General features: G+C 34.6%; 1 protein-coding gene across 4 annotated transcripts in view; it reads left to right on the top strand.

The window, feature by feature from the left end:
* Positions 1–18,648, top strand: part of LOC143230189 (uncharacterized) — a 77,015-nt gene that overhangs the window by 26,587 nt on the left and 31,780 nt on the right. For 3 of the 4 annotated variants that reach the window (XM_076463318.1, XM_076463316.1, XM_076463317.1), the window contains exons 3-4: positions 13,712–13,840; positions 14,484–14,652. In XM_076463318.1, the coding sequence (XP_076319433.1) occupies positions 13,712–13,840; positions 14,484–14,652 (298 nt within the window). Of the gene's footprint in view, positions 1–1,314; positions 1,632–13,711; positions 13,841–14,483; positions 14,653–18,648 lie in introns of all 4 variants that reach the window. The other variant, XM_076463319.1, reaches the window with a different exon arrangement.

Genomic DNA, 18,648 nt, shown 5'->3' with positions numbered 1-18,648 from the left:
AAATTACCGCCTATGGTAATTTTCAAAATAAAAACATTTCCTAAGAAGAAGAAATTTCCGAAAGGAGTGATCGGCCAATAAGCCGACCCCCAAAAATCAGGTCCAAAATTTAGGGCCAGAAATTCGGCTTATTAGGCAGAAAATACGGTAGTTACCAAGTTCTTTAGAACTACATTAATTTCTTCTCAGACTTCCTGAGTTTCCTATGTGACTTTAAAATACAGTTTCTGTTGTGTAACTCAAGATGTCAGTAAGTTGAGTATTGTGCTTGTTTTCATTTTGTCTGTTGTGTAACTCAAGATGTCAGTAAGTTGAGTATTGTGCTTGTTTTCATGTTGTCTGTTGGTATGTGTGTGATAAAAACTTTATTGATCCAAGGCTACCTATGAGATTCATACAAAACATGATTTCAATTTTTATGTAACATGAAGTGTTAAAATTTAACCTTATTTCTCTATTATCCATTTCTAGTGAAATTAGCATGTTACTTTAAATACAATACTTTTTTTTCCTGTTACAATGTGGTTTGCAGAAATTGTTAAAACTATGAGGAATAATTTATTTGCTGTATAAAATGCATTTAAACTAGATATAACTGATGTAATCAATTATTTATGAGCTTTGGTTATGTCAACTGGCATCATGTAAGTAATCAATTAAGCAAAACTGCACTTAAATATATTAATTCCATGAAAATAATTAACTAATTGATGTTAATGTTTCTGATTATTTGAACTAGCAAAGTCAAGAATTACTCATTAATAAACCAGACTATTAATCAGTTATCCTACTGTGCTAATTGTCTAGGAAACCCTGGCACTCATTAGTAAGTACAGTATGAGTGGCAGTATTCTCATTAGTAGACCCAAATAGAGTATCAATGGTGTATTTGTTCACACTTTTTTGTGTGTGTGAAACTTGTATTAGTGACCTTGAATAACTATGTTTATAGAGACATTGTGAGGTCCATGTGATTTACTTGAATGTATCTAGTCAATAAGTGTCATTATATGTTAGGCGTTTTTGGTTTTTCAAATATAAACTGTTGTTGATAACTATAAAAAATATAATTTTTGTTTGTATGAAATGGAGTAATAGTTGAAATAAAAACTGTTGGAGAAAGGCAGGAACTTTGGGATAGCTCGTCAGCTGAAGTTATATTGTACAAGAATGAACCATGAAGGTCACTTATTACTGTGAGAAACCCTCAAATATATCATGATAGATTTGTTGCCAATACTTTGAAAATCTTTAATTGTAAATATAGCATAACTAGTTCTTATTCTAATTATCCTGAAAACCCTTAAATGTTAGTATATTGAAGAGCAATTCTGGAAGAGAAGTAGGGATTAGCAGCTATGAGGAGCAACCCTTGAAGAGACGTACTGGTTAGCGGCTGGGAGGGGCAACCCTTGAAGAGACGTACTGGTTAGCGGCTGGGAGGGGCTACCCTGGAAGAGACGTACTGGTTATTGGCTGGGAGGCACATAGAAAGTGAAATTTAAATTAGTGTCCAAGAGGTTAATTGTTTTTTTTTCCATGAAGGTACTGTAGTAAACAGTTGGAGCTTCAAGTGTGGTGGAAGTCAGTAACATGTGAATGCCTTTTCTGAGATGTTGTAATCATAACAGGTAACTGTCTTGGTAACCCTGGGCTTAAGTTGACTGCCAGTGTTTAATATGGAAAATTTTATATTCCCAGTCTAAGTTTATTAATGTGCTTTGAATCATATTCCAAATGGTGGTTTGTACTGTTTCTAAGCTGAGATAATTTATATGGATTGTGCTTTTATTTGAAATAGTAGATTGTATTTTTTGTGGAAAATGGTTTAACAGTTTTTATTCCATTACATTTGAAAGCATATCTATAAAAAGGTATTAACTCGTACAGTTAGACGTTGTCTCGTGAGGAAAGCCAAATTCAAAAGAGCAAATTCATTATTTTTTGTTTTGTTCTAGCATTTATTTAACATACTTTTTCTTTATTTACTACACAAGTTTTGTGAATTTTTTTGTTAGTAAATTGGATACCATTGTTATTCTGTGTATTGTAAAACTGTATTTATTGAATGAGAAGCAAACATTATTTGTTAGCTAATGACCCACAATAACCCACCTTATATTTTGATCCTTTGCAAGATGTTCAGTACTGAAAACATCTTTAACAAGGCTGATATTAGTAAAAGTGACAAGTACGAGAATAGACAATTTTAAAAATTTCAGATAACTGTATCTTGGAACAGCAATATAATACTATGTGGTAAGGATGTGTTGTCATACATGCTATAAAACTGCATGAAGAAATTCCTCATTGAACATTAGTGCATGTACAGGATAAAATGGTTTAACATTTCATGCAACAGGTCACAATTGCAATGGTTTATTGTGACTTTGTGCCCTCTTTCTCATGTAACGTAACACTGCTTTTAGAATCGTGCTTCTTATAGGCTTGCATAATTATTTCTGTTCTATACAAGTCTTGGGATTAAATATTCCTAGTTTCAATGACTGGTACTGTATGTGCTCTTCCAGCTCATAACTTAATATTTATTTCAAGAAATGTCCAGTTATAAGTTCAGTATGGTGATCATTTGTTGGCTTTCACATGAATTCTTCAGATAACACACTGGAAACGGTGATATCAGTTGTGATTTAATAAGTAACTCACCAGGTGAACCAGATGTTTGTCCTTGTATGATCTTATCTAGATTAAAGTAAACATTTTGAATTTATTTATTGTATTGATATCAGTTTGTAACAAAAATTTTCAAGTCAGAGTTTATGTAATCTTAGAAGATTAAGTAACTCGTCTGTATTTAAAGTGAGTGTCGAGAGATATATTTTGAAAGCAAGCTACTGTGTATGGTGAAAAAACTGAATAATCAGTTATTGTTGGATTTAATATAAAATATGTAGCATTTGCAAGAGTATGGTTTAACATGTTCTTGAACTTATGGTGAGAGATAAAGAGAAAACATGCATGAGTGTTAAGAAAATTATATCAAAATATTGTAAACTCGGGTTAGTAGCTCAAATTCTTGCTTGTTTACAACTGAAATATCGGATGGTTTTAGAGATGTCTATTGAATCACAGAAAACGTTTTTCCTGTCAAAGGTTAAGTTCATTTTTACTATCTACTGGCTAAGACTGTAACCAGCAATGTTTAAAAGTTGCAAAATAAATTATGTATGAACGTATATGAAATACCAAACTGTTTTTTACTGTTAAGATATATATTTTTTCTGTTATTTTAGCATTGAAATTGTTTGAAAACAAGAGATAAGTTGGACTATCTATCTGTTATTTGATACAAACTCGTCGACTCTTGGCTGCCTCGCGCTAATTAGCTTTAAAAAAAGTGTTGCCGTTAGGGCTAACTCGGAGATACAAGATACGTACTTTCTAACACAGTTAATTGCATTTCAAATAATTCTATTGAAAATAACGTTTGAAGGGATTAAAACTATTTGACTTGTATTTTACTTTGATTAAATTTGTATTCGAAATGTTCTTCTCTGAGTAATCTTGCACAAAAACGGACCCACCTTAACCATTGTAAAAAGGCCTACGTTAGTCAGTCGTGTGTTTAAGTCCACATTTAATGAACAAACTTAGTTCTTCATTAAGACCTATCTAACGGCAATCGTCATATTTTAGTAAAGTCCTACTTTAATTAGTTCAACTCTAGTAATGATCCATCTTACAGCCAGTCATCGAATAAAGGTTCACCTTAGAGTTGGATATCTTGACCAATAAAATTAGTTATATTATTGCTGTATATGACACATCGGACTTATTTTTATATTCCACTTTCAAATGACACAAACTGATACTTTTCACCCATTTCTTCTGGTCAGTCCATCGCAAGTATAACTTCACTTATCCAATAAAGGCCCAACTTGTTACTTTTTTCTGGAGATTTATACTATATTTTTCTCTGAGAAATTTATGAAGATAATTATGAATAACCTACTAGGACTACTGTAAAATGAAATATATTATGAAATACTGAACCCCCGTATCTTTAAGAACTTTAGTTACAAAGTCTGTTATACTAGATAATACTTGAGTTGTAAATTATTTACTTCTGCAAGTTCGTCAAACAGAATTTTATGTTTGAACTATGGTTGTGTGTTGATATACTATGAAAAAACTTGTTCGTAATTAATTGACAATTTTAACTAGTTTTCTGAATTTGTAACACCTTTTCATTCTGAGGAAGTAATGAATATAATAAAAGTTAAAACCCCGCCCTCTACAAGTAATCACACCAGAAGTTATTTTAATTTCTTAAAAAAGTAAGAGTTGTAAATACTTGGTGTTAGGCGTTACCTAAATCTTTTTACGGAATTGCATTTTTGGTCTTTGTTTGAGGGAAAATTAACTGAGTCTTCTCATTTAGGTGTTTATCAAAGTTAATAAGCCAACTCATTTGTGTTTTTAACGCATGTTAATAATTTCTCACTTAGAAATAAATATAAATAATCGATTTTGGTGAGACCCCACTCAACTTGTATCATAATACCAAATAAGCATGCTCGATCGTTTCGCCGAGTTAAAAATAGCTCTTTAGTGAGTGTAATATTTACAATTTTATAATCCTTGTAAGTGCTGTAAGTAATTTTGAACTTTTTTTTCGAAATTTTATGAAATATGGTATTAACTACCTTGAATGTTGCATATCTCGAGGTTCACTTTTGTTTTAAAATCTTACAAATGTAATTACAACCAATTTTCTATCAAAACTTCCTCGCATACTTTCCGTTTCCGCTAGCTGGTGGGCGTACACTATATGTCTGTGCATTGACATTCTCTGGAAAATTGTATTGGATAACGGATAAAAATCTTAAACGTTTTTTCCTTCCTTACGATCTAGAGCAGCCACTGAAAGCATTTGTAAAATATAAAACAATGGTAATGAACACCATTTATAAGTAGTAAAATCACACACTGTGTGTTTTTTATCTTTTATTCCTTTAACGAAGATGCGAAAAATCGAATATGGTTTTGTTGATTAATTAAATACTCATTACGGTGACGACCGAGGGGTGTTGGGATGTCACTCAAGTCGAGATGTTCTGTAATAAAATTATTATATTATTTATATTTATGGGGAAAAAGTTCGGAATCGTCCAAATACGTGAAAGTCGTACAGAAGTGTCTGTGTGAAATTAGCTTTTCAATCAATCGTGCACCTCTGGTTGTAAATATGCCTTTTATTTAGCTTAAGTAGTAGTAGTAGTGCTTGTTGTAAATTAGGTCAACAATATTTCACTCTTATCCATTAGTATTACACGACTTTCACAAATGTCGTACGTTATGTTGACATAAAGTGGTTCGAATAATAGTGAAGATTTAAAAAATGAGAATTACCTATTGATAATATTACATGAAATACATAACTGACCTGGAATATAGAGCTTTCCAGGCATTTTACCGAGTTTTCCTACGAACATGTTTGCTTACGGAGGAACTAATAGTAAAGCCAACCATATATTACGTCACAAGTCCTTAGCGTTCCAACTGGATGATACTGGACGTCTGCACGTGTATATTTTTACTTGTAAACACGCTTGTATGAGTCATTGATCTACCAGTGTATGTATGGACGATGAAGAAAAACTTTTGTTTGTAATCGTAGAAGTAACGTAGTACTGAAGACCACACTTTGTTTTTTCCAACGAAAACAAAACCAACACGACATTTATTAGTTGTCTGTTGTCTGTTGTTTATTGTTAATTAAATCGTGTAAACTGTACAGTTGAAAGTGAGAATTCGAGACTGTTGAACTCGCCAGGTTTTAGTATTTACCTCAGAGCAAAACCTTTGATTCCAAGAAATACAAGTGTACTATTTCATTTGATAACATACTAGGAACAGTAAGCCTGGGAAGTTTGAATAAAAGTGCAATTTGTATGATTATTGCACTAATTACCAAACTATATTACAAAAACCTGATAAAGAATTAATATAATATTCAACATTTAAACCTAACAAGAGGAGTTTTTGGTTTGCAAGTTTAGAATATATAGGATATTTTACGTTCTCTATTGAAGCTCATGAGGCCAGACGTGGCTTCAGGTCCACTATTCGAGTTGCGTTATACTACTGACTACACTACACATCTTCAGTTAGTGTAGCTGTAAAAGTAGCAATATGATGGTCAGTGTTGATCACTGACTTAAGGCTAGGTGTGCCTGAACTTTGGGGTTTCCTTGTTATGTGAGGTGTGGTTCTAGATAAAGATATCAAATGCAATCTAATTGCAGAACAGAGCTGTGTCTTGTAAACAACCTCTTGTCCTAATGGTAATTGAATCCACTGTCAAACTTTGCTGGTGATTTCAGTACCTGTTTGTATTTCTAGATGTTCCACCAATATTTATGTTGAATGAAAAAACACTTCATGCACAGTTTATAGTAAAATATTTACTGAGAAAGAGAATAATGTATCTCATTAAATACAAGCTTCCTGTTTCCATATCAACAGTTCCCACAGTGATGGACTTCATTAACAGAAAATCCATTCTTGTAACTTTTGCACACACTTTCACTAGGCCTGGCATGGCCAAGCGTGTTAAGGCGTGCCACTTGTGATCTGAGGGTCGTGGGTTCGCATTCCCGTCACACCAAACATGTTCGCCCTTTCAGCCATGGGGGTGTTATAAAATGATGGTCAATCTCACTATTCATTGGTAAAAGAGTAGCCCAAGAGTTGGCAGTGGGTGGTGATGACTAGCTGCCTTCCCTCTAGTCTTACACTACTAAATTAGGGATAGCTAGCACAGATAGCCCTCGAGTTGTTTTGTGCGAAATTTAAAAAACAAACACATTCACTATGAAAATGTATAACTTATGCCAACAAACACGTTCCCTATTTTTGTGAGTGGAACAAACTGTGTGCAATTTTTGTAGATTAAGAGCTTTACATTTATTTTCTAAAAACATGTTTGTTTCAAAAATAGTTAACCTCTAGCTAAATTTGAATACTCTGTATCAGTATGAAAAGATGTTACCAATAGTTAACCTTTAACCACACATGAATATTCTGTATTCATGTTGAAAGATGTTCTCTATAGTTATAGTTAAGTAGGTAAAAACTCTCTGTTATGACTGCCAGTAACAAGCTAGCTTTGAAAGCAGAGAAGAACATTGACAAAGATAAGTTGACTTGGAAGTGAATGGGTGTGGTTCTGCTGTTGAAGTAGGGTATTCCTTAATAAATGTTGATTTACTGATGTACAGTATGGAGAGGCAGGTACATAGGAATTTTTTTTAACAGTTGATGTATGTGCCACAGTTAACAGTTACTTCTGATTAGAGCAAATAAGCTACTTAGAATGAAACTAAAATTCAACCTGATAATGAATAACTATTTGAACTTGCCTTTCTTACATTCTTTATTTTTACAACTTAGAATGTATTATTTTATCAGTAGGTTATCTTTGTTGTTCACAATAATTTCAGCTTTAATGCCATTGATGTATTAAACAACTTAGGAGATTGAGGTTAGACATAAATACATCTATAAAGATCTTGGTGCAGAACAGTTTAATGAAAAATATGATACTAAGAAACAACATTAGAAGGAGCCATAAAACTAGGTGTTTAAACATTTTAACTAACACAGTTAATGACAGTAGTGGTAAAGAAATGGAGTATATTACACACAAACACTGTCTGAAAATATTGCAGTTTTAATGAAAATCCTAATGGCAGCAGCTGCTGTGGGGAATTGTTTTACTATTTTTTATGAATTTTGAACACCTCAAATAATCACTGCAATAGTATATCTTGGTATGATAGACTGTTTTCTGACCCCTCGGTGTGGATTCCTGTTCGTGGTGAGGATACCTCCCAGGGAAGGTTCTGTTCTGTCTGGTTACCTTCTCTGGGATCTAAACATCCACTCACGTGTTTGCCGTGCGTGGCGATCCGTGAAGGAGAGGTGAGGATCTTGGTGGTTGAGGGGTCCAACCCTAACACACCACTTTGGCCTTGAATTCCTGTAGACAGGCAGCCTTTGGGTGGCCCCCCTTGGGTCAGTCAGCTGGTCCACTTGGGCTAGAGTCAACCAGGTACCAGCATTGGAAGTTCTCAGTGGGTGTTGTGGACATTGTGTCTGATGCTGGTGTTTGGGTATAGTGCTCACAAAACCCTGCCATTGCTGCATTGTCCTTGCGTGACTTTGTAGTGCGTCCCCTTGTAGGGCTCCATGGTGGGTGGGGTCAGTGGGTACCGAATTTTTCCTTTTTCCTATGGATCCTCCAAAAATTTTAAATAAAATTGTGAAAAAACAGTCATTGGGTAAGCAACCACATCTTGAAGACTCTGAACAGCAATCTTCAACATCTGTAACACACGTACCTCATTTTCTTATCTTACATTCTCTTTCGGAAAAACCTTTAGGGCAATTGTCCCCCTTTTTTATTCAGAAGGGACTAGAGGGACTTGCTGGCTCTCCAAAGTCAGTAAAGAAGCTTCGATCTGGTGACATATTGGTGGAAACATCCACATCCCAACACAGTGAACTCCTTGAATTCAAAGGCAATTGGGGATATACCTATTGAGGTTACACCTCATGCTACTTTGAATTCATCACGAGGAGTTATTGTTGAGAGGGATTTGAAGAACGTCCCTGAGTCAGAGATTCTTGCTGGTCTCTCCACTCAAGGAGTTTCTGCAGTGAGGTGCATCTCCACTCGCAAAGATGGAGTTACACTGCCAACAAATACCCTCGTTTTGACATTTACTTCATCATGTGCACCTGCCACCATCAAGGCAGGTTATTTAAATTGCAGGGTACAATCGTACATTCCAAACCCTCTCCGATGTTTCCAATGTCAGAGATTCGGCCACTCAAAGACATCATGTCGTGGCTCCCTGACATGTGCTCGTTGTGGGGGCAAGGACCACGATGCCTATGAATGTGACATGGACCTACATTGCATCAACTGCAATGGTTCTCACCCCTCTTACTTTCGTTCATGCCCAAAAAGAGGTGCAGCATTTGAAAACGATAAATAACATAAGTTATCCTGAGGCTTGGAAATTGCTGCCTACCACTCCATCTCGGACATATGCTGCTGCACTTCATTCCACAACTACAGTGGGAGTGCAGACAGATCTCTCTGTGCCTCAAGAGAATTGTTTTCAAAACAAATGAAAAGTCTTTTATCCTCTGTGGTTAAAAAGGTTGATGAATCGACTTCCACACCCATCTCTGTTCCTCCCATACGTTCCAATAAACCTCAAGATCCATGTTCTTCAATTTCAAATACAGGCATTTCTTCTGATACATCTTTTTTTCCCACCCCACGAGGCAAAACATTCTTTCACGTCTTCAGTCACTGGAATCCTTTTCCAATAACAAAGACCTGCCCACTCAACCCAGGGCAGGATCCATGGAGGTTGATAGACCTCCTCCGACTGAGGACAGTAAGGAAAAAAGACGTGGTCATAAACAGAAGGGTTCTCCAGCCACTTCACCTACTCGTTCTTAAAAATGGCCACCTTTATACAATGGAACTGTCGAGGTTTACGTTCTAATCTGGATGATCTCAAAACACTGATTGCTTCCTAATATCCTGTTTGTCTTTCCCTACAAGAAACATTTCTCAAACCTGCTGATACAGTCTCCATTTGGCAGTTTTCTCTGTACAGAAATGACAGGCTGTGTGATGGATGAGCACATGGAGATGTGGCACTGTTGGTTGATCAGCATGTGCCCACCCTGTCTTTGTCACTCAACACACCCTTGGAGGCCGTAGCCATCCATGTTTCCTTGGGTCATACCATCACTGTTTGTTCTCTCTACCTGTGCCCTGGAGAGACGTGAGCAATCAGACCTTGATGCTCTCGTTGAACAGTTGCCGTTTCCATTTCTAATCCTGGGGGATTTTAATGGACATCATCCCCTCTGGGGAAATGCTGTTATTGATGGGAGGGGTCGATCTGTAGAGCGTATGCTCTCTGATCACAATCTTTCTCTTTTCAATACTGGTTCTTCCACTTATTTTCATGCACCTAGTCAGTCCTTTACCTCTATTGATCTCTCTGTTTGCTCCCCTTCATTATTCTCCCATTTTTCATGGAGGGTTGACAGTAATCCACTAGGCAGTGATCATTTTCCTATCCTTTTGAGAGAGACTGGCAGTGGTCAATGCCACCCTACCCACGTGCCCCGGTGGAAGCTGGATCAGGCAGACTGGTTTACTTTCACTGCTTTCGCAGAACTTGATCCTGCCATCGTAAATCAGCCATCAATAGACGACTGTGTGGTAGCAGTAACTGGCTGTATTATACAAGCAGCTGCTCAGTGTATTCCTAAGACCTCGACACGTTTTCCACGATATCTTCGTTCGTGGTGGAATCCTGCTTGTCACTTAGCACGGAAGGCTTGAAAACGGGTCTGGGACACTTTTCGTAGATATCCCACACTATTCAAACCGTGTCGCTCTCCAACGGGCCCGTGCACTAGGTGGGTAAGACGTTAAAGCCAGAAGGAATCTTGGATTAAGTTCACAACTAGCATATCTTGTACCACCAGTTCCAAGATCATATGGGACAGGATTCGAAAGGTTAATGGGCACTATAATTCTGTCCCCCTCTCGATCTTACTCTCTGATGGTCAGTAGGTGGCTGATGTCTGGAGCATCGCTGATACTCTAGGTGAAAGCTTTTGCCGTGTATCTAGCACTTCTGCTTGTTCCTCCACCTTCTTGGCCATCAAGACTCGGGGAGAGCGTTCACCTCTTTCCTTTCGAACTGACTGTTTCTTTGCTATAATTGTCCCTATACACTGGTGGAACTGAAAATGGCCCTTCATCGGTCTGCCAGTACATCTGTTGGACCTAATGATGTTCATTATGACATGCTGCACCATATATCTCCTGCTTCTCTTGATGTCCTTCTGATGGTCTTTAACCGGATCTGGCAGGAGAATATTTTTCCTGATGCCTGGCGCCAGGCTATTATTTTACCTTTCTCTAAGCCAGGGAAAGATCCCAAGATTCCTTCAAACTACCGTCCAAATGCTTTGACGAGCTGTCTCTGTAAGACCTTAGAAAGGATGGTTATTGCTCGTCTTGTTTGGTTCCTTGAATCAAACAACCTCCTCTCGCCCACCCAGTGTGGGTTCCGACGACAGCACTCCACCATGGACCACCTAATTTGACTTGAAACATCAATCAGAGAAGCCTTTCTCAAATGCCAACATCTTGTATCAATATTCTCTGACATTGAGAAGGCTTATGACACAACATGGAGATATGGCATTTTGCGAGACCTCCATACATATGGGTTACGTGGCCATTTACCCATGTTTATTAAAAATTTTTTAATGGACAGGAGATTCCAAGTTCGTGTGGGTTCGACACTTTTCCGTTCTTTTGTACAGGAACTTGGAGTCCCTCAAGGCTGTGTTTTGAGTGTCACACTTTTCAGTATAAAGATAAATGCCATCACTGAAAAACTCCCTCTCACTATTGCGAATGGGCTGTATGTCGACGACTTTCACATCTCATGTCAGTCGTCGAACATGAGATATATTGAGCGGCAACTACAAACTGCCCTCAATCGTGTACTGAAGTGGACTATGGCGAACGGCTTTAATTTTTCTCTCTCTAAAACCGTATGCCTGCACTTTTGCCATCAACGGGGTATCCACCCTGATCCTGAACTTCATATCGGTAAAGTTTTGCTGCCAGTGGTTCCGGAGACCAAGTTCTTGGGGCTTATCTTTGATCGTAAGCTGACCTTTATACCACACTTAAAGCAGCTTCGGGTCAAATGCACAAGAGCACTGAACATCCTCCGTGTCCTCTCTTCTACCAGTTGGATGTCAACATTGGTTTTTACGCCATTTTCTGTCTTAATTGCTGTTTTGTTTTTACCTTCATTTACTTTTACAAATTTTACTCCATTTACTTGACTTTTATCTTTTTACTGGACATTTGGCTACTCATTATTACGATTTTGTGGAGTGTCTTTTAAAACTTCTATTCTTTTACATTTTGATAATAGCTGCTATGACACATAACCCGGAACCAGGACTGGAAAGGCCAACTTCAGGTGACTGACGGTGGTTCTGGTACTTACCTGTTAGTCTTCCTGGTGGGTTATGATCATTACCATTTTGTTAGAGTAAGTACTTTACAACTTCTTTTACTCTGCTTTCTCTCTTACCATTGTAAACTAGGTGTCAACATTGGTTTTATACTTTTTTGTTTTACCTTCATTTTTTTTAATGTATTTTACTACATTTACTTTATTTTTACCTTTTTACCGGAGGTTTGGCGCAGATAGCCCAGCTGCTTTGTGCCATAAAACGGTAAATCAAGCAATCAATCAATCAGCTGTTTTCTGAATGTTTTTAAATCTTGGTGTACCTGTATAAAATTGTGGACTGTACTTTGAATGATGGTAAGTGTCTAATGATGCAATGTCTGTATGCGTGGTATAATATTTATTCCATTAAAATTTTTGGGAGGATAGTTGGGGCTGTTATACAATTGAAGATGGGCTGGCTGAACAAAACTTCTAATAAAAATTCATTTTATGGTTATACAGATGGCATTTGTTGATCTTAAAGAATCTGACTTGTTTAGAACTGATATTTCATATAAGAATCACATTAAGTACAATGTACAAAAGTATATGAGAATTAACCCTAAGATTAGATAGATGAGTGAAAAGGATGTTTCCTTTTCAATGTAGTTTACAATTCCCACAGAAATAGACTGGATTATCATTAGCTTTTAGGCTGAGACAAGGGGGTAATGCATTTGTACAAGTTTCTGGCATGACACACTAACATGATGCTTAAAACCGAGTGTCTATTTAACGCCCGACTTTCTATATGACTTTGTATTTTTTTCAAATGGAAGAGGTGGTATTAGTTTCTCATGCTCAAAATGTTTATTTTAAAAAAGCAAAAAAGAAATAATGTAACAGACAATCAAAACTTTTCTTACTCAGTACATCAACACTGGTTAGTTTTGGGTTTTTGAGATTACTGCTGTGGTCATCTTATCGGTCCGAAACCATTCTGGATATGTGTTTTGTTTACAATATTTATTATATAGCTTGAAGTTTCCTTAATAATTGTTTAAAATATTCATATGTTGAACATTCTCATAGTTCTGTAGTTAAATTTATATCTTTCAATGCTTAAAAATAAGTGTATAGTTATCACAATTTGTTTTAAAATACAAGGTAAGTTTAAGGGATGTACCATGTAAGTGAAGTAGTCAATTAGAATTTTAATCTCACACTTGTACTTTCCAACTATTACTACAACAGTAACAATTCTATATTTTTGTTGAAATTACATATTGCGTGTCTTTAAAGACATTTCAGTTATGCTTTTAAGTTTAAATGACTTTTGCATTACACGTTGGTTTATAATTATAATTAATTCAGACTAATTAAGATTAATTTTTGTGTTTTAGTTAACAAATAGAAATTTATTGTAGTTGTGGTTTTTAATTAATATCTTTTCTAGATTCTGCAAAACTTCATACATCACAATCAAAACATGGATTCGTTAAAAATAGTGTTTTTGGTTTATATTTCTAAAAACAAGGTAATGTCAAGAAGTTTACTGAAAGAGATTGAGTAAATACACTTTGTGATGTACTGAATTTTCTTCAGTTGCTGAAATAAAAGTTTGTGGATCTGTTAGATTATAAATAGTGATTTTAAACCAACAGAAGTGGAGACAACGATGGTTCAGTCTTCGTCAATCTGGCCAGATACCTGGACAATATTTTTTGGAGTATTACACGGATACATCTTGTCGGAAGTTGAAGGGAAAGATTGACTTGGATCAGTGTGAACAGGTAAAAGCTGCTGTTATGGGTCTTCAGTTATTAGATTTATGTTATTGGTTGTTTTATCTCTCATAAAATGTGTGATCCTTTCTTTGTATATTCTTAAACAGAGTTTTAGTGTAATATACTTTTATATGTATCTTGAGAAAGGCTCTATATTCTCAGATGCTTTCCTTAAAATGTGGAAAGTTTTAAGTATCTCCAATTTTCCAAACTATTTTCTCTTAACATGGATCTTCCCTTTATCTCTCAATTTCTGAACATAGATATTTTCCTTTATCTAGCATCTCCTAAAGTTATCTTCTCTGAACTTTGATGATATAGTTAAATGGACATTGTTACATGACCTTTCCAGTAAATAAACCAGTACCTTTATATAATATGACATTAATTCTTCCAGATAGTATTAGATTTTGATGTAAAATAATGTTATTTATCATAAAATTCCAATACAGAAGGATTATTTGTTTGTCAGGTCTAATGATAAAACAATCTGGTATATGCAAGAGTTTTTACATCTGTAGATATTAATTTCCATTTGATAGTCAGTAAGATTGCTATAGATGACTACCTTCAGAAGTTTTCGTCACTTTCAATAAAAATAATTCTGCAGATTCTTCCAAATAATTTATGTGTATTACTTTTTATTCAGGTCGATGTTGGACTAAATTTGGGACCCAAGAAGTCCAATTATCGATATATGTTCGACATTCGAACCCCCAAGAGAACCTACTACTTGGCAGCTGAAACAGCAGCTGACATGAACAAGTGGGTTGATTGCATCTGTTCTGTGTGTGGGTTGAAGATTGATGAAGAAGAAGGTATTTAAACATAAGGGCTTAACTTGCAGTCATAACAGGCACAGTACAGAAATTCATGATTTGTTGTGTAATGTTGTATCATTAGTTTTTATCTGAGATTAAAAAGGTTGGATAGTAATGATTTGTAACAGAGGTGTAGATTCCAATATGGTAAATTAATTTTAGAGTATCTAATTTATATTCATCACGACAAAAAAGTTTAAATCAGTATTCCTTGCATGCACATAGTCAAAGAAATATTTGTGGCAATCTTATGATGAGTAGCTCAAAGCATTGCTGGGAAAATACAGGAAAGTACAGGAGACAAATTTCAAACACAACTACATGTATCCATATTACTTGAAGTTGTTACAGTTTTGGTGTGAAAAGTCAGACATTTAAAATAATTTGTTGTTGCTTTAAGTTAATTCAAAAACACACAGACAAACATCTTATTGGAGTGTATGTATAAAATGGTTTTACAGATTTTCATTTTGATGGTAATAAATGTTTTGTTTTGTTTCAAAGTGAGTTCTTTGAACATATTAAATAGAATGTACAACAAAACTGATTCTTTAGTCCTGAGTAGGAAGTAATAGTAATATACTAAAATCATCATGCAGGAAATGAGTCATTACACTTTAAACAGAACAGTCATTTACTCTTGTGGCTGAAAAATCAGTTTAAACAGAGGCTTAACATGGTTTACTGTTTAGTAATTGTAATGTACGGTAGAAATATTGGTACATTTTTAAACTTTAAGGCTGTTTTTTGTGTTAGAACTGGTTCCTGGCATTTCTAAGATTGGTACATTTTTAAACTTTAAGGCTGTTTTTTGTGTTAGAACTGGTTCCTGGCATTTCTAAGATTGGTACATTTTTAAACTTTAAGGCTGTTTTTTGTGTTAGAACTGGTTCCTGGCATTTCTAAGCCTCTAGCAGTTATAGGTAACAAAAACAAATAACTTAGTTTACCACATTCTTACAAGTTTTATAATGTCAGTAGTTTAATGTTGCCATGCATCTGTCAGGGGTAGAGGTGGCGTGTTGTGTATCTTATAACTATATACTGTGTGTGTAATAGAGAGGAATAGATAGATAAATAGCCTAACAATTATCATTCACAATTAATAGGTGATTTTAATCAGTACTGTTAAACAATAAATAATTTATAAGCATTTAACACTTTTCTGTTTCTGGTTTATAATCTGTGGTCATAACAAATTAAAGCTTGTGGTAATAGCACATAAGAAGCTGTAATTTAGAATGACTTGTCAACCTTTTTCTGGGGACATTCCATGGCCTCTGCAACTTGTACTTTGTGAGCACAATGTTATTAAGGAGTTGTATCCTTAGTTTTCTGGGTGTTATTACCACAAGCTTTAATCCATATAGATCATCAGCCAGGAACAGAAAAGTATATATAATATGTGTGTGTGTGTGTGTGTGTGTGTATAACTTTTAAAGAATTGCAAACATCAGGTTCTAAAATCCAGTCAAAGTATTTACCTAGGTTGTAGTTTAGGGAGTTATAAGAAGTTAGTGTTACCTTGTGTTAAATATTGTTAAAACTTCGAAGAAACTTGTCTGACGTTTGACCACAGTACACATCTTGTATTTTCTGATAAAAATTATTCAACCAGTTATTCCATTGATTGCTAAAAATGCTATGAGATACTTAAGTACACTAAGTACAAATTCAGTAAAATATTAACTTTCATATACACACTAAAATCGTTCAGTTGAACACACGCATACACAGGTGTGACCAGTTTCCACACCCACACACAAGAGTGACCGGTTTTCACACACACGGGAGTGACCAGTTTTCACACGAGTGACCAGTTTCCACACACGCACACACATGAGTGACCAGTTTTCACACACATGAGTGACCAGTTTTCTTTTGTGAATGTTGTTAGGTTATCAAGATTTGTTATGGTAAAACAAAAGATGAATTCTTGTGAGTTAATGTTTACATTCTTTATGTATTAGATTTGTTATGGTAAAACAAAAGATGAATTCTAGTGAGTTAATGTTTACATTCTTTATGTATTAGATTTGTTATGGTAAAAAAAATATGAATTCTAGTGAGTTAATGTTTACATTCTTTATGTATTAGATTTGTTATGGTAAAACAAAAGATGAATTCTAGTGAGTTAATTTTTATATTTTTTATGTATTAGATTTGTTATGGTAAAACAAAAGATGAATTCTAGTGAGTTAATGTTTACATTCTTTATGTATTAGATTTGTTATGGTAAAACAAAAGATGAATTCTAGTGAGTTAATGTTTACATTCTTTATGTATTAGATTTGTTATGGTAAAAGAAAAGATTAATTCTAGTGAGTTAATGTTTACATTCTTTATGTATTAGATTTGTTATGGTAAAACAAAAGATTAATTCTAGTGAGTTAATGTTTACATTCTTTATGTATTAGATTTGTTATGGTAAAACAAAAGATGAATTCTAGTGAGTTAATGTTTACATTCTTTATGTATTAGATTTGTTATGGTAAAACAAAGGATGAATTCTAGTGAGTTAATATTTACATTCTTTATGTATTAGATTTGTTATGGTAAAACAAAAGATGAATTCTAGTGAGTTAATGTTTACATTCTTTATGTATTAGATTTGTTATGGTAAAACAAAAGATGATTTCTAGTGAGTTAATGTTTACATTCTTTATGTATTAGATTTGTTATGGTAAAACAAAAGATGATTTCTAGTGAGTTAATGTTTACATTCTTTATGTATTAGATTTGTCATGGTAAAACAAAAGATGATTTCTAGTGAATTAATGTTTACATTCTTTATCAGTTTTTTATTTTAACAATTTTATTAGTAAATGTGAATTTAAATGTTGTATACCATACATATTGTAGAAGTTCCTATCATATAATTTTCCTGGGCTACTTGACTTTTTTATTTGCAAACATAGGATTTCTTGTTGAGACTACTTGATGTATAGGTTTTCATGTAGATACTACTAAGCTTTAGTGTTGTTTACTTTGATGTAAAGGTTTTCATGCAGAGACTACTAAGCTTTATAGTTGTTTACTTTGATGTATAGGTTTTCATGCAGAGACCACTAAGCTTTAGTGTTGTTTACTTTGATGTATAGGTTTTCATGCAGAGACCACTAAGCTTTAGTGTTGTTTACTTTGTAAAGGTTTTCATGCAGAGACTACTAAGCTTTATAGTTGTTTACTTTGATGTATAGGTTTTCATGCAGAGACCACTAAGCTTTATAGTTGTTTACTTTGTAAAGGTTTTCATGCAGAGACTACTAAGCTTTATAGTTGTTTACTTTGATGTATAGGTTTTCATGCAGAGACCACTAAGCTTTAGTGTTGTTTACTTTGTAAAGGTTTTCATGCAGAGACTACTAAGCTTTATAGTTGTTTACTTTGATGTATAGGTTTTCATGCAGAGACCACTAAGCTTTATAGTTGTTTACTTTGATGTAAAGGTTTTCATGCAGATACTACTAAGCTTTAGAGTTGTTTACTTTGATATAAAGGTTTTCATGTAGAGACTACTAAGATTTAGAGTTGTTTACTTTGATGTAAATGTTTTCATGCAGATACCACTAAGCTTTAGTGTTGTTTACTTTGATGTAAATGTTTTCATGTAGATACTACTAAGCTTTAGAGTTGTTTACTTTGATGTAAATGTTTTCATGCAGATACTACTAAGCTTTAGTGTTGTTTACTTTGATGTAAAGGTTTTCATGCAGATACTACTAAGCTTTAGAGTTGTTTACTTTGTAAAGGTTTTCATGTAGATACTACTAAGCTTTAGAGTTGTTTACTTTGATGTAAATGTTTTCATGCAGATACTACTAAGCTTTAGTGTTGTTTACTTTGTAAAGGTTTTCATGTAGATACTACTAAGCTTTAGAGTTGTTTACTTTGTAAAGGTTTTCATGTAGATACTACTAAGCTTTAGAGTTGTTTACTTTGATGTAAATGTTTTCATGCAGATACTACTAAGCTTTAGAGTTGTTTACTTTG

Source organism: Tachypleus tridentatus, chromosome 10, assembly GCF_004210375.1.
Source record: "Tachypleus tridentatus isolate NWPU-2018 chromosome 10, ASM421037v1, whole genome shotgun sequence".
NCBI classification, from domain to species: Eukaryota; Metazoa; Arthropoda; class Merostomata; order Xiphosura; family Limulidae; genus Tachypleus; species Tachypleus tridentatus.
This window is presented reverse-complemented; position numbering and strand designations above follow the sequence as displayed.